General features: G+C 36.0%; 1 protein-coding gene across 4 annotated transcripts in view; it reads right to left on the reverse strand.

Moving 5' to 3' along the window:
- LOC307152277 (uncharacterized protein) overlaps positions 1-18,286 on the reverse strand; it is a 46,250-nt gene that overhangs the window by 6,022 nt on the left and 21,942 nt on the right. For 2 of the 4 annotated variants that reach the window (XM_079860784.1, XM_079860783.1), the window contains exon 3: positions 4,995-5,171. In XM_079860784.1, coding sequence (XP_079716910.1) covers positions 4,995-5,171 — 177 coding nt within the window. Of the gene's footprint in view, positions 1-4,994; positions 5,172-13,465; positions 13,699-18,286 lie in introns of those variants that run through there. The other 2 variants (XR_013819986.1, XR_013819985.1) reach the window with 2 other exon arrangements.

Consider the following 18,286-nt stretch of genomic DNA (forward strand, 5'->3'; position numbering starts at 1 on the left):
TGTTCCCCTCCGCACTTCACTTCCCGATAACTTTCCTGATTTATGGGCGAGCAGCTGAGCGCAGCTGTGAGGTCTTTATTAAGTGCAAATCTTTATTGTGTGCGCTAAAGGCTGTAATCATATGTTTGTGACATTTTAAGAGCGGCATAATTAGTCTTCGGAGGCTCATAAAGGAATATATTCATTCTTAGCACGCATTAACAACCTGCGTAAGATCGCTTATCGCATTAACAGCCTGCGTGAGATTGCTTATTGCTTTAAAAGGCCTGGGCATTAGATATGGACGGCGCTTTATGACACATTTCTTTCCCGGCGCATCCGTTTGCAGTATAGATTGCTGTGCATTTGAGGTTTATCTTGTTTTTTTGGGGGGTGAAAAGCTACAGCAAAATCCAGGAGCGAAAGAAAGATTATGGTGGTTAAATTTGCATGGCTGGATCTCTTAGGTAAACCTGATTAAACACATCCTTCACATCCCGTGTGATGATTTACACGAGGTTATGACATGGACGGCGAGTTTATCACGTAAAAGTTCTGAAACTCAAGAGGCTGATAATGTTTCACGGCAGCTCTAATGGAACTGAAACTCTCATTCATAAGAAATGCCTTGTGGGAAATCTCCTCACACCAGCCGTTCTTGGTGCAGAAGAGATGTTTGAAAGTGTTTAAAGTCAACATGAAACGGCATCTGTAACCCGTTTTACTTCTGAAATGTGTCATTTAGGCCTACAGAATATTCAACTGGGAATTTTTGTGTGGATTTTATCGTTTGGGATTTGGTTTGATGGTGAAAACTGGGCGTTTTTATATTTAAAAAAATGGCACTAGACGTGAACGCATATTTGCAGTCGATTGGGTAAAACTTTATTTCAATGGCCCACTTTATACATTCTACTAACTAGTAGTAACTTTGCAACTAGATGTCCACTAATGCCGGGTTTAGATTACATGATATCAGCCTGATTTTGGGTGAAATCGTGTCGTGGTGATTCGTAAAGGACAATGGGCATCGAGGTACAAGAATTAAAGGGTTAGTTCACCCAAAAGTGAAAACTCTGTCAGTAATTACTCACCCTCATGTTGTTCCAACCCGTAAGACTTTCGTTCATCTTCAGAACACAAATTAATGTATTTCTGGTGAAATCTGAGAGCTGTCTCACTCCTTCATAGGCTTCTATGTTATTGAAATTTGCCGGCCCAGAAAAGTTATTAAAGACATCGTTAAAATAGTCCAAGTGACTACAGTGGCTCAACCTTAAGTTTATCAAGCGCCGAGAATACTTTTTGTGCACAAAAAATAAATAAAACAATAACGACTTTATTCAACTCTTCATTTTCTTCTGTGTTTCTAGATTATTTTAACGATGTCTTTACTAACTTTTCTGGGCCGGCAAGTTTCAATAACATACAAGCCTATGGAGGAGTGAGACAGCTCTCAGATTTCACCAGAAATACATTAATTTGTGTTCTGAAGATGAACGAAAGTCTTACGGGGCTGGAACAACATGAGGGAGAGTAATTACTGACAGACTTTTCATTTTTGGGTGAACTAACCCTTTAATCGTTTTATCTCATATAGTAGTGTGTAACAGTGGATGATGACCGACGCCGCGTCCACTGTCGTTTTTCCTTTTTTGTGCTTTTCCGATGACAAGACAGCCAGAATAAAACACGCCGCTTCAGAAACCATTGTTTGTTTACGCTCTTGTTTCTAAAAGACATTCTCTAGCTCCGCCTTCTCGATGATCTCATGCACGGCGAGCGATGATTGGTCGGGAAGCAACGTGTAGCCTGACATGTCTTGTCCAAAACACGACAAGAATTTAGGAGTCAAAATCACATAATCATGTAGTCTGAACCCGGCATAACTCTCAGTCGAGTATTGGTACTGTAAGTGTTAGTAGAATAAGTTGACATGTAGTTACTTTTAGGCAGTAGAATGTCTGCTGTGGATCAAGATAAAGAGTTAGCAGATATTAAGTCTACTAATACTCTATTGACTGCTAGTTGACATGTAGTTACCTATTGAATGTCAGGACTATTGAAATCGTTAAAGGAACTAGCATGTTTGAATGATTACAAAAACAAGTAATGTGCATAGATAATTCATTCACAGCAAGACCAGGAACATGCATTAATGTACCCATTTTGATTTCAATGTTCGATGTTGTTTATTTGTCTATGCTTTAAGACAAACCATGTGTAAATTCATAAGTCGACACCATTGCTGAGTATTTCCTCCTTAAAACTGCAGTGAACCAAAGACAGTCTCAAAAACACACTTTGAAATCGCTGGTGTTTCTGACGTCACAAACTTGTAACCAATCAGATCAACGTGTGATCGTCAACCAGTGGATCTCTGAGCTGAGTGAGTGAGTGGAGGCGGGGCTCATTTGCATATTCATAGAGCTGCGTATACTAAATGAGGCAAGGGTGTCGAGTTACATTCAAGCTATTTTAAGGCATTGAAAAAATTTTTAAATGTGTCATTTTGGTGAGTTTTAAGGGATAAAATGATTGACTATGGCGGACTTTAAGCTTTGGGATTTTGCGTGGAAGGGTGTAGCGTGCTGAAGAGATGTAATGTATCCAACTTTCTAAAAACAGAAGATGTAAATGGACAGATGTCCATCCATCTACAGGGACCATCTGTGTCCCAAACAGTTTGTCCTAATCATCACCGTGACCCTCAGCGTGAAAGACAAAACCTCAAACTGACACGAGAGATCATGGTCAAGTACTGAAGTGCCATTATAGCGGCTCTACATGTACCATTAGCGCAAGACACAATAATAGGCTTTAAAAGACACTAGACTGCTGCAATTTGTGCTGAATTTAAAAGCCACAAGCCTCCGTCTTAAACAAATCGAATTTATGTGGCATTTTTGGGCTTGGGCATTGCACAGAAGCGGGTAATCCGCAGCGCTTCTTGGCACGGCGCTCGCACACACAGCTGACTGGCGTGTAAGACTGCCTCAAATTGGAGCAATTGAGCTCAAGCTAAAGCAATTACATCCTTTGTGTTCTCCACGGGGGACGTGACTAAACTGAGCTCGTGATGAACCGGGAGGCCAAGACCGCTTCAATAACCAACAAGTAACTGAAGATAGAGCTCCAAATTATCCACATACATTACCTAAGTACAGTGACTAGAGATGCACTGATACAGACATTTCGGTTAGCTTTTAGCAAATCATTTGAGACGAATTCTGGAACTCATTCGGGGAATCAGTCATTAAAAAAACTTTCACAATCAAATCAATGTGGGTATTAATGTACAAAAACTGAATTTGTAATTTTATAATTTAAAGTTTGTAAATCTGTAAAATATATAGAAAATATTATTACAATTTAAAATAACTGTTTTCTATGTGAATATATTGTCAAATGTAATTTATTCCTGTGATCAAAGTTTCATTACTCCAGTCTTCAGTGTCACATGATCCTTCAGAAATCACTCTAATATGATGATTTGATACCGAGTTACTATCAATGTTGGAAATAGTTGTGCTGCTTAATATATATATATATTTTTTTAATCTGTGATACTTTTTTCTCAGGGTTCACTGATGAATAAAAAGTTAAAAAAGAACAGCATTTATTCAAAATAAAAGTAAAAAAAAAAAAAAAAAAAAAAACACTGACCCCAAACTTTTGAACGATAGTGTATATTGTTACAAAAAAATTCTATTTTAAATAAATGCTGTTCTTTTTCACGTTTTATTCATCAAAGAATCCTGAAAAACAAACTTTTGTCAAGAATTTGCATCAAAACACACATTTTATAATTTCATAATTTAAAGATCATATTAAGTTCGCAAGGCAGCTTTTTGGGAAATGTAAATTGTATTTTATTTAAAATACACACACACACACAGACACACGCACACAAAATAGCACATATTTTATATTACATACAAGAAAATGAAAACACTAAAACTTTTGTCAAGAATTTGCATCAAAATTCAAAACATACATTTTATAATCTTAATTTTTATAATTTACATTTAAACATATAAGGAACTCCCGCACACTATCTTAACTTGCAATTTAAATTAATTTTTTATTAATGCACAACGTTTCGGTCACACGACCTTCATCAGGAGTGACCGAAACGTTGTGCATTAATAAAAAATTAATTTAAATTGCAAGTTAAGATAGTGTGCGGGAGTTCCTTATATCGACCTATCTGGCCTTATTATCCTACGCACCTATTACTTACAGGTGTGCGATGGAGTTCGTGCACTATAATTTACATTTAAAAATTTGTATTAAGCCAGCTTTTGGGCAATGAATAATTTGTTATTTTATTTAAAAAATATATATATATTTTTAAAGTAAAGTTTTGTTTGGTTGAAGGACTCAAGGCGCAATGAAAAAAAAAAAAAAAAAGTAGCCACCCACATTAAACTGCAAATTTAAGTGCAAGTGGAAAAATAAGAAGAAAAACATGTAATTACTAAAAAAAAAAAAAAAATGTGTGTGTGTGTGTGTGTGTGTGTGTCAATGTGACAAATTATGAGAGAACATTTTTAATGAAAATGACATTAATTCTGCTCATGTTTCAAGAACGTTGTTCACACTTTGGTCAAGAATTTACATCAAAAAATGTATTTTATTAAGTTAGCCTAAGTTCCCCTGCCAGCTTTTTGGGAAATGAATAAATTGCATTTTATTTCTTTAAACATATTTCAGCCACATCTAGGACATTTTTAGGCACTCATAAGTCATTATCATTGTCATTAATATTCATGCTGTTTTTTGTCTCTGTGTGAGTCTGTGTGAGTACAGTGTGAGTCTGTTTTCACAACATTTCATGTCAAAACATGATTGAATAACTTGTGAGGAAAAAGAGCTCTGATATCAGCTTTCAATATCGGCCAAAACATATGATATTGCTGATTTATCTTGTGTCCCCTGCTCACACTGTATTGCAGTACAGCAGCGCAAACACAACAAACAAGCGCACACACAACCTCACAGAAGCTCCTCACCTCAGCGGCGCTGTAATTGCCCCGGCGAGGGGCAGTAAATAAAGATTTCAGAGGGGGATAGAGGGTGTTGTCAGGACTGCGGGCCGCTGGGACGTCTCTCCGCCTCTCTGGATCACTGCATGCTGGACGAGATCCAGACGCCATTGCATAAGGCAGCAAGACGTGATGTAAATGTATCTGTAACAGACAAACTTTATTTATACACAAAGCACTCGGCACGACTCATTTATATAAATGGCATGTGAAACTACACTGCAAAAAATGTGTTTCTTCCCAAGTATTTTTGTCTTGTTCTCCAGTACAAATATATAAACATTCTTAAATCAAGATGCATTTACTTGAGAAGCAAAATGACTGAAGATATTAAGTCGTTTACGCTTAATCTACCAATGGGGTCCGAAAATGAAACTTAATTCAAAGGGGAAACGAGTATATTTTTCTGACCATATTTTCTTGTTTTCTTTTATCAAGACTTAATATCTTGAGTCATTTTGCTTCTCAAGTAAATGCATCTTGATTTAAGAATGTTAAGATACTGGAAAACAAGGCAAAAACACTGAGTAGGATATTAATTTTCTTTTTTTTTTGCAGAGTGAAAGACAAAAAATCTGTTTGATATTTCATCTTTTACTGTTTGCTGAAGGGCTGGGTTTTTTTCCCTCTAAATTTGTCATGCGGGAGCAAACGGTTTAACACATTAGAGGAGAGAGTCAATTGAGTCTTTTGTGAGCCATCTGGAAATACCCGACTCAACAAAGCTTCGGCTCTGGTGCCGTATATCAATGAGAGAGACACAGTTTCAGCTCCGCCACGGGCAAAAGACATCTCAAATTATCAGCAAAATGGAGGATTTAAAGACACATGAATCATTTTAGTGCATGTTTAAAATCCATAAATACACTAAAGCAGTTTGTGCTTCTAAAACGTCTTTGACATGCAGATACCAGGCAGGAACAAAATAAGCTCAACTGCTTTTAAAACGCTTTCTGAGGAAAATAAGGAGCATGTTATTGCTCAGAAGATGCTCTTTTAACGGAGTAATGTCTCAGGGAACTTCTTTTGGAGAAATAAACAGACACAAATGAGTCGTACAGTGTGAGTACAAAGCTATAAAATTAATGTAGATGGCAGTTTAGAAACAATTGAGTTCATATAGAGCGCAACAGTCTGGTTCTGGAAGTAAAAAACTCCATTTTCTCCATAGAGAAATTGATTTTTAGCACTAACTTACAAACCTTTAAAGACAGCCTTATTGTGAGCTACGAGGTTGTTAATCAATATTTGCTTCTGTTGAAGCCGTCAGCCTGCGTTATTTGAACCTAGTTTTAAAATAATCATGTTTAACAGCGGAATACATGGTGAAAAACTACATTACCCATGATGCAGTACAGAAGATTCCACCAATCAAGAGTCGCTACAAGCAAAGTGCTCTTTAGCTCCGCCCACTCCCATGAAGCACAGTAAATTACACTCTCAAAATACTTAAATATTGTAATATACATACTTTCCAATTAACTTAAAATAGATTGTTTTTATTTAATCAACTTTTTTAAACGAGTAGTTTTATCTTTTTCCATCGTTTTTTAATCTGATTATGGTGTTCACAATGCTTCTGTTCCCTCTTATACCCTTGTATTTTTACTACTTTTTTGATTCAAATCAAAGTTTGCAGTGTTATGATTGGTTCATGGCTTATATATAATGCTTCAGCAAATACGTTTTTTTTTTTTTATTTAGAATCCCTATGGGAGAAATTAATGGGAAAAAATACTTCCAGAACCAACACTGCTGAAAAAAAAAAAAAGGGCACTAATGCACTCCATCGAGGTTTGATTGATCTTGGCAAATCTCAGCGCAGTTTAAGATCTCTTCTGAAGATCTCATGTGAATTACATATTAATAAACAGGAGAATAATGATACATAATTCATATATAAATTAATATACATTTCCACCATCACTTTACTTCTCCGAACCGCATCTCTTCCTCCAGAGCGAGTCTATTATCAGAGTAAAGGTCAGGCAAGTAATTTAGACCATGGTCTCTTCTAATCAGTTAATGGGATTGTCTGGCCAGTGTATAAGCAAGAAGACTCGGTAAACATCTCAGGGCAGTTTGTTTGCAACCCGCACAATGACCAAAGTCAGAAGGGCCTCGGGTCACAGAGATGTGCTCCTCGGGCGACCCCGGCGGTCTCGCTCGTTCCCTGCGAGATGATGGAGGATGCGTGTCGTGTCGCCCGGAGCTCATTCTTGATTATGGAGCACGGTTGCGCCATAAACCTGCATTTATTTCACTTCAAATCCAGTTTGCACAAGCTTAAAGAGGTCAAATCATAAGAATCATGAGGAGTTTTAGAGATAAAAAAAAGCTTGATGTTCTGTGAAAACATACTCTAACTTTCAGAACTCAAATGCAGTCCAATTGAATTTGAACACAAATGAAGTTGAATTGGAAGTTGAACCAGAATGGCAGGAGGTGGAACTGATTCTGATTGAATTACTAGTCAAACTGTGTCGCAATTCAGAGGCTGCATCATTCGAAGGCCGGTTGAGTAACGAAGGCCGTCCCAATCCGAAGGCTCCTTCAAATGTGGCAGTGAAATGAAGGATACAACTGATGCATCCTTCGCGGCCTAAAATACCCCAGAATTCATTGCGGCACAGTGAACAGGACTTTTTTAACCCTTTAGAACCGGCTGTGTCGTCGCCAACACATTCCAGCAAGCTGTATTCATTTTACCGTAACTCTTCAACCGTTTGCACTATCAAAACCATTCCAAGTGCCCCTGACAGTAGACAACATGCGCTTTTCAGCAATATACAGCGTATTACGGTCATTTCATGCTTTCCATCTGCAAATGACAGAAGAGCGGGAAGGAAGGATTTGAACAGAGCGATATGAAGCGTGGCAGGTTAGAGGGTTTTGGATTGCACAAAATAATAAAAGAAACGAACAAATACATGGCGAAAGAAGTGTTAGACAGCAGAAGAGGGGATTGGGATGATTTTTAATGAAACTTGGGAGGCGGATGGCCGTTACTCTTTCACGTATCTTAGCATGTGTATGTGTGCGTGCATTTGTATGTGTGCGTGTATGAAAAAAAGTGTCCTAAATGAAAACTGTGCAACCCAATGTCACAAAAAAGACTTGTATATATGTATTATAGTTAATTTTTTAACTTTAAAGTGTTCGTTTCTTTCGTTCATGATTTTTTCTGTTTTTTTCTAAATAAAAATCAGTAAATTTATTCTCATTTTTTAATTTTTTGTCTATTTAAATTCTATTTACAAACTCCCCACACACAGTAATGGTCAATAACTGTAATTTGTTGAAAGCATTTTTTTTTCTGAAAAAAAAAAAATGACACCTTGCACATGAAGATAGCACATTGTTTTAGAATTGTACAGTCAAAAAAATCAAAATATGTGAAAAACACCTATTTTAGCTTCAGGTTCTAAAGGGTTAAAGAGAGAAATTGGTAAATTACACTTTTAAATGCAAGTATTGGGTTTCAGCATACTATATAATATCTAATGATACAAATGTAAAAAAAAAAAAAGAAAAACTTTAAAGCTTTGAAGGATGCATTGAAATTCAACAGGTGATGCATTCTGGGAAATGTTCTTCCACCCTGAAATATATATGATGAATTATATAAACTAAATACAAATTTACATACACTACCGTTCAAAGGTTTGGGATCAGTAAGACTTAAAAATAATAATAATAATAATACTTTTATTTAGCAAGGACGCATTAAATTGACCAAAAGTGATAGTAAAGACATTTATAATGCTATACAAAAGATTTCTATTTCTTTTAAACCTATTCATCAAAATATTCTGAAAAATAGTATCACGGTTTTCCACAGAAAAAAATATAAAGCAGCACAACTGTTTTCAACATTGATAATAATCATAAATGTTCTATCTATCTATCTATCTATCTATCTATCTATCTATCTATCTATCTATCTATCTATCTATCTATCTCCTTGCATCTTGTTTAAATCCGAGGATCATAGAGAAGGTGGAAAAAGGCTGTGAAAACCCAAAATTATGGTTTTTAGTCTATAAAATGTTACTAACTTAAGTGGCCTGCTGGGGAAAAAATGCAATAATAAGAAATTCATGATAGGAGTCCTTTAAATATTCATCTAAAACACTCGTTTCCCTTTTGTTGTTTTCTTTTAAACTCGACCCTCTGCCTATATACAACGAGAAGACAAAACCATATGGTTTGATGAAAAGTTTTGTAGAATGTGCACGGACCCTCGAGAGAGAGTATGCGTGTGCTTTATGGCTCTGTCTCATGATTACAATGTGAGGTATAATTGCAAACACATGTGAGCCATTTCCATTCGCTGCGATGAAATCATTGCATGAAAAAGGGCGAGTAGAGAGAGAGAGAGAGAGAGAGGGCGAGAGAGCAGACAGCTCCCCCCAACATTCCTTCGTTCCCTCTCCGCAGCATCTTGAGAGGTCGGAGGTCACCGTGAGGAGATCAATGCGATCAGACACAGGAGTATTGTTTCAAAAAGCAGGAGACATGAGAGGCTGCCTGCAACAGGAATCCCTTCGGATCAAAAGGCCGGCGAGAAAGTTGACGGAATTCCTCGGATCCACCATCTTGACTTCCTAAGCAATCAGGCATTTTACAGGAACCATTTGGCTATGATCAATTCGCTGGCCCGCCGTTGCCTCCCATACACCCTTTGAAACGGGATTAAATGCTCTAAATAGGTCTTCGCTTCTCAAAAGCCGAACGAGCGGAAAAGTGCTTTTAATCTTGTGAAACTCTATACGGTCCATTTGAGGCAAATCTGCAGACAGAAGAGGTTAAAGTCGGTTTAAAAAGCTAATCATCTTCAGCGCTATATTGCTACTGACTAGTGCCTGACCAGTTGGGTTGGTGCAGATGCATCCCATTTCAACACAGGAGAACCAGCATATCTATAAATTGGTGTATAGCTAATAAAAGCTTTCAAATGCATGTTGTTCATTTGAAAACGGCTTGAAATTGAGTGGAGAGAAAAAAATCTTCAAGAATTTCCATATGTGTTCACATCTGCTTTTATAAATATCCTTAAATATTCACCTAGTAAAATAACCCAACAATTAAGTACTAGATGAAAAGTGTTATTTCTGCACCACTAGAATCACCAAACAAACAAACAGCTTTCCTGAACACACACTCGCACGTCATTGGTCAGTCAAACACAAAGCCCCGCCCCCAAACTCGCACCATTGGTTGAGCAGCTGTTGCTGTCTTGAGCTGGTTGAACATGACTAGGGTTGGGAATCAAAAATCGATTACTATTCTGGAATCGGATACTAAGGTCAGGAATTGAAAACTTGTTATGAAATAAAAAAATTGAGTTCTCTTATCTATTCCTTTGTCCTTTTCATTTTAATATGACTTTAAACCATTCAAGAGCAAGAATACCCATGCACCGTTTTCTGTCCTGCACACTCACCCAAAGAACTCACACAGAAAGTGATTTTATTGTGATTTTAAACCATTCAAGCGCAAGAAGACTCGCATCCAAAACGACATGCGCACAGAAAGCCGCCTCTAATACTGTATACTGTGCGAACGGACAAATACACACAAAACTATGTCAAAATATCATCATAAAAACAGCTGGGTTTGTCTTAAGTGAACGTAAACAGTTGACAAAGAAAACACATGTGTATCAGTACATTGGATCCGTGCAGCTCTTAAAGTGACAGCAGCCTAATATTCCTGCTCTCTATAATAACACTAATCAAACAACAAAAGACTAAGAGAAAATTCACTTGCTGTTCTTGACTGAATAACTTTTGTAACTATTTTGGTAATGTATATTTTATTTATAAAGTGTAGTGTTATTTTACATTTGATCACAGTTTCTGTATCTAAATACATGAAAATCTTAAAACACTGTTTATTTAAATCGGATATTTGTTCAGTTGTATTTATTTGTCTGATTGCTAATTTGTTTATTTGTTCTTTTTTAATTACTGAGTGTTTTCTTGTCTTTAATAATGCTTGAAATTTAGTTGTTTTTGCTATGGTATTTTTACACTATAGGCAAAAGTTCCTTGTGTATTTTTGTTCATGGTATTCAGCTAATGACATGTTTTGCAATAAGAATTGTGAAGGATATCTAAGTTTTTTTTTTTTTACCTTATATACCTAATAATAATCAGAATCGATAAGCAGAGTCAGAATCGTTACAATTCAAATGATACCCAACCCTAAACATTACAGAGCCACAGTTTCTCACACATTTCAGGGAGAACAAAGCTGGAATTAATTAAACCGGGTGCACATTGTGTGATTTTGGCAAGATTGTGCCATATGAGACAAATTTCAGGAATTTTGAGATTTCTTTCCTCATAAAGGAACAAAGTCTTGAATTCCTTAGTATGACATTTAATTATTTGCCGTTTGTGATGAATCCTCTGAGTTTGGGGTTGTCTGTTAATGGGTTAATAAGTTAATGGGTTTTGTTTCCATCATCAAGTCAATGTCTTTTTTTTAAATGGGTTTTTAGTTAAACGGCTGAAATAAGGTGAACACAAGCTCAAGATATTTTTACGTTTTATTCTACAGCATAAAATACATCAGTAGCACCCGTGTGATTTTTAAAAGCTTTTACTTGTCCTAAGAAAGGAGGTTGCTAACAGGTGCCTAAATTGGACTAAAGAGGTTGACGAGAACATTAAAGGGGTGGTATAATGCTGTAAAATAAGTCTCTGATGTCCCCAGAGTGTGTATGTGAAGTTTTACCTCAAAATACCCCACAGATATTTTTATATAGCATTTTAAAATGTACACTTTTTGAGGGTGAGCAAAAGCACAATGTTTTTGTGTCTGTCCCTTTAAATGCAAATGAGCTGCTGCTCCCGGCACAGGGGGCGGAGCTTCAACAGCTCATGTCCTTTTACCTCACACACACATGCGCTGAAAATTTTAAAAACTTTTAGCCTTTTATGTTCAAAACGGAGTCGGACAATGATGGAGAGACTCAAGAAGAAGTGACAACGTGTAGACAACATTTCTGAATGGTTAGTTGATGAATGTATGTAGCTTATGTCCTTATCTTCTAGTCATTGATTAGCATATTCTGTCTTGATAATCTATAAATCGTGTTCAGGGGGCGGGGTTTATGTAAATTTTAGGGTTGGTGATGTCACTAACCCGGGAGGAATGTGGTGTAGTCTCTACCAGCCGTTTGTTGTAGTCCTTAAAAAGCGATTTCTTTAAAAGCAAATATCTCCCTTTGCTTTGAACTTTGAGCGTTGTAACTTTGCAGATGTTGTTTATGCTCAAACAGCAACATTACACACTAACTAAAGTTAGAAAAGTCAAATCATGATCAGCCACCACTTTAAACATAATCACACCAAACAGGTAAACTCATACACTTACAGCCTCATTTACGCTCCTGCAAACTATTCTAACTCAAACTTTCAGGGAAAATGTGTTTAAACGGACCCTGAAAGAGTTGTTGAAGTCATGGGACAGTGGTGTAGTTCACTTATAGCCAACGTTTAGCTTTTTTAGCCTTCAAAAGATTATCATGATGAACCAATCGTGTTAGAATCACTTTTGTTGTGTTGTTTTTGAGGGAAACAAGGTGATTCGTACTTTCATGTTGGCCAACTAAAATGTCATTACTGCAGCGTTTTATATTGTTATTTAGTGTTTCTTTCACATTGTACTATCAAAATTCACATTAAAGATTAGTGTACTCTTAAGATCTACACTACAGTTCAACAGTTTGGGGTCAGTATGATTTTTTTTTTAATGTTTTTGAAAGACACCAAATACAGTAAAAACAGAAATATTGTGAAAAATTATTATCATTTAAAATAACTGTTTTCTATGTGAATATACTGTATGTTAAAATGTAATTTATTCCTGTGATCAAAGCTGAATTGTCAGCATCATTACTCCAGTCTTCAGTGTCACATGATCCTTCAGAAATCATTCTAATATGATGATTTGATGCTCAAGAAACATTTATTATTATTATCATCATCAATACTGAAAACAGTTTAATATTTTTGTGGAAACTGAATTCTTTAATAAATAGAAGGTTTGATGATTAGAAAGCATTTCATTTTTGAAATATCAATCATATTGACCCCAAACTTTTGAACGGTAGTGTATATTTGTGCAACAAGACGTAAAAAAGACGTACAGCCTGTCTTGGTTTTACCCAGGATCTTACTGAGCTCATATTGTACAATCTGACAAACAACAACCATAAAAGACAGAAAAAATTATCTCAGTGTGTGCCGGGTTTAAAATATAGTTGGCTCTGCATATTAAGCTGGGAGATAGGAGAGTATTTCAACCTTAAAAAATGACACCCATCACCTTTACGCACTAATGTTTTAAATCTATTCCTGTGTGTATTTATTCAGAGGGTTTCCCTGCGGCTCTACATCTCAGCACTGACCGCGCTCATCACTCACTTTCACGTTTTTCGCTTCTCTCCAGGCGAGTTTAACCTCGTTCTGCTGATCCTGTCGGTGTTCTTCCTCTCTTGCTTCCGCAGTGCTATTGATCCGAGTCTTCACCGATTGAGAGCACAAACTCAGAGCTTAAGTGTACGGAGGCAGACCCTCTTTAACAGAGACACTTATCTTCACCTCCTCACGTCTCTCTTTAACATGCCTTTCAGTTTCAGATGAGTCCTCGCCTCAGGTCAGATCTCCTGGAATGTCATTAAAGGGAATATTTTTAGGTTATTTGCTACTTAAAGGGGTGGTTGATTATGATTTGACTTTTCTAACTTTAGTTAGTGTGTAATGTTGCTGTTTGAGCATAAACAACATCTGCAAAGTTACAGCGCTCAAAGTTCAAAGCAAAGGGAGATATTTGCTTTTAAAGAAATCGCTTTTTAAGGACTACAACAAACGGCTGGTAGAGACTACACCACATTCCTCCCGGGTTAGTGACATCACCAACCCTAAAATTTACATAAACCCCGCCCCCAGAACATGATTTATAGATTATCAAGACAGAATATGCTAATCAATGACTAGAAGATAACTACACATAAGCTGCATAAATTCATCAACTAAGCATTCAGAAATGTCCTGTTGCTTCTGCATGTTGTCACTTCTTCTTGAGTCTCTCCATCATTGTCTGACTCCGGGTTTGAACATAAAAGGCTTTTAAAATTTTCAGTGCATGAAAAAGGACACGAGCTGTTGAAGCTCCGCCCCCTGTGCCGGGAGCAGCAGCTCATTTGCATTTAAAGGAACAGACACAAAACGGTGCGTTTTTGCTCACCCTCAAAAATTGACAATTTTAACATGCTATATAAAAATATCTGTGGGGTGTTTTGAGCTAAAACTTCACATACACACTCTGGGGACATCAGAGACTTATTTTACATCTTGTGAAAAGGGCATTATACCACCCCTTTAAAAGAGCAGTTCATCCTTACAATAAAACAATTATGCCATCATTTACTCACCCTCATGTTGTTCCAAACCTGTATGAACACAAAAGTAGACAATCGCCAAAAAGGACCAAAAACAGAATAAAAGTGTTGAGAAACATACTGATATTTATCTTCTCTTCTCCTGAAGGTCTCAAATCTTACGATCACATTCAGATTCAAAAGTGGCGTTTTGACGCTTTACATCCTGTTGATGCCAAAACAAATATGAGATATGGAAAATGAGATGCAGAAAAGGGATAATTTCAGTGAATAATAACCTACACCTTGGTTTGTTTGTTACACAAAACTATAATAAAACTGAATATAGTCCACAAGTCGTCTACTTTTATCGTGTAGCTTGCATATCCTATTCTATAATGGATAAAATAGCAACATTGCATGAAAATTAAGACTTTTATTCATAGATTGGGCAACACAGTCTCATTACAATTCATAACCACTTTAGATTTTGACAAGTTGGTGGTGAATTTGCATTTATTTGTACGATCTCATTCATACATTTTTGTACGACCTGCTCATGTCCTTTTCCTATGAATCACATCGTATGAATTTTGAACTTCGTGAAATACTTTTTCTTGTGAGATCAGGTTGAGATTGTGTCTTGAATACGAATAAACTAAGCATGAAGTTATACATGACAAATCGTGTATTTTCCAACTAAACGCATCATACGAATTCATACAAAATTGCAACTTCGGAAAAAAACTAATTTTCTCGTGAGATCAGGTTGAGATCGTGTCGAGGTTGAGATATAAACGTAGAAGTTTATGCTTATTTTTTTTTTATATCACAAATAGTACATTTTACAACCAATCACATTATACGATTTGTAAAAAATTGCGTAAATACGTTTTCTCGTGAGATCAGGTTGAGATTGTGTCTTGAATACAAATAAACTAAGCATGAAGTTATACAAGACAAATTATGTATTTTCTACTAAACACATACGAACATTTAAACTTAGTAAAAAACCTACTAGGAAGTTATGAATTCGTATGATGAAGCTACACATGACAAATCAAATGTTTTCCTACTAAACGCATCATACAAATTCATACGAAATTGCAACTTAGGAAAAAAAAAATTTTTCTCGTGAGATCAGGTTGAGATTGTGTCTTGAATATAAACGTAGAAGTTAATGCTTATTTTTTTAAATATTACAAATAGTAAATTTTCCAACCAATTACATTCTACGAATTTGTACAAAATTGCGTAAATACATTTTCTCGTGAGATCAGGTTGAGTACAAATGCAAATAAACTAAGCATGAAGTTATACATGACAAATCACGTATTTTCCTACTAAACACATACGAAAATTTCAACTTAGTAAAAAACATACTTGAAATTAGAATTTTTTATATTTGTCGAATTTAAAATAAAAATCTGAATTTTAGGTGAGCCCGATGATAATGTAAGAGTCGTTGCGTGTCAATGTTTTTCTTATCCTTTCCAGTTGAACTCACTAGATGCGGCACCGCCGCGTTGCTCATTCAAAACATTGCAGAAAAAATAGAGAATCTCAATGCGGAGAAAATTTTGGCTACGTCATAACCAAGTCGTTCACACAAAACGCATTTTCTGTGCTGCTTTTCCATTGCTTTCTATGTAAACATGCGCTAGACGGACATCTTTCACCATTGCACTCGCGTCTCGCACAAGAGAATTGCAATTTACGAAATTATATTTGATTTATAAACGTTATGCACTTTTTTAAAGTCATGTTATTTCATTGATTTAAAATAAACAATTTAATGCGGTGAATTAATATTCTTGTGGCCTCAGGAGACGAGCCAAAAGCTTTTTCCACTAAACGGAAATTATGTCTTTTAAAATTACAAAGTAATTTGAATATTAGTAATATTTAAGTAAAAAGTTTTGACAGCCCTAATACATACATTTTCTCGTGAGATCAGGTTGAGACTGTGTCTTGAATATAAGCGTGGAAGTTTATGCTTAGATTTTTTTATTTTTTAAATCATACGTTTTCCTATGAATCACATTTCACGAAATTTGTGAAATACATTTTCTCAATGCTAAGATTTTATCTTGAATATAAATAAACTAAGCATGAAATTATAGGCCTACATGACAAAACCGTGTTTTCCTTCTAAACATCATACTAAATTGCATCTTCGGAAAATACGTGGATTTTCTTGAGACGTCAGGTTGAGATTGTGTCTTGAATATAAGCGTAGAAACTACTTTATTATCATAAATCCTACATTTTCCTAACAACCACTCATATTAGATTGTCTTGAATATAAACATCTATTTTGCTTTAAATCTGCCAGTGCAAGTCAGACAAAATACACTTTTAATTAGAGTCGCTAATTAAAAAGTAATTTTTGCATGTATTCACTATGATCTGCAGTTGTAATAAAAAGATTTGTTGTGTTTCACAGAAAGAAAAAAATTAAAATAATAATGGCATACAAGTCGGAATGACATAATGACATCATTTTTGGGTGCACTTTTCCTTTATTGTGTCATGCTTTCAGTTGCATCAACCTCTACATCAAAACAACAGGAAATGTGTTTCCAGTCACGCACTTACACATGAAAACCCAACCAAACATCTTAACTTCCTAACTTCCTTTAGCTAAAGCATGACAGGGAATTTTCTACAGATGGTGAGGAAACGAGATCGGCCGTTGGAGAAGGTTTGCGTCGAGCGTCCAGGCGGAGTGTTAGCACAGCGATAGCGCTGAAAAACACAGATATCACGTTTGCTTCTTCAGGAAAGAGCCATTCCTCCCAGCAAAAGCCTGATAGAAACCCAAAATAGTCCGTCAGCGGCGATCATCGGCCTACACCCATCAAGCCTCAAGTCACATTTCTCCGATTGTATTTCAGGATCACCCTCTCATGCTGTTCTTATCCGCCCCATTACTCTTTCCTGCCTTTAATAAAACAGACACAATAGTAATCTTAGAGAAACACATTCCCTGTCATGGTGACAGCCACACAACCTCCCCTCTTTTCCTGCGAGTCTCTGGCCCTCTTTTGACAGCTACCTTTCAATACCGTAATCGCGGGGTAAGTAGCAATTTTCATTCAGCGCCACTATTCACGGGCCACGCTAATGAAAGCCAGTACCTTGTAGGAACGGTTTCAAATAGGCTGATAGACAAGTCCTCTCCATTCTATTATGGAGACAGGCTCTTATCAGCGCGCCACAGTAATGCTCTTCCAAACCATTTGTCACCAGATTTACTCTCTTTACCCATCGCCGAACCCCAATCAGAATTCAATCCATCCCCCCTCGCACTTTCGCCCCGCACCTCATCTCCAGCAGAAACCTTCGAACACTTCAGAGCCGATTCGACTTCAATTTAGAGGCGCCGCCGTACCACGAGTGTTTCGTGAAAATCTACTGTATCAAGAGACAAAGACGCATGAATAATCACACCCCCGTCTGAGTTTTTATTACAGATCATACATTTTCCCACTTAACACATTGTTCGATTGTTCAATATATATATATATATATATATATATATATTATTTTTTTTAGTTCGATTGTTCAACTGCAACTTTGAAAAAAAAATAAATAATAATTATATACATATATATATTTAAAAAAAATTCAAAGTTGCAATTGAACAATCGAACAATGTGAAAAAAATATTTTTTTCAAAAAAATTATAAAAAAACAAAAAAAGAATATATATTATTTTTTTTTTCAGTTCGATTGTTCAACTGCAACTGAAAAAAATCTATAATAATTATATATATATATATATATATATACACATATATATATATTTAAAAAAATTCAAAGTTGCAATTGAACAATCGAACAATGTGAAAAAAATATTTTT

The sequence above is a fragment of the Squalius cephalus genome, assembly GCF_949319135.1.
Source record: "Squalius cephalus genome assembly, chromosome: 24".
In the NCBI taxonomy this organism is placed as follows: Eukaryota; Metazoa; Chordata; class Actinopteri; order Cypriniformes; family Leuciscidae; genus Squalius; species Squalius cephalus.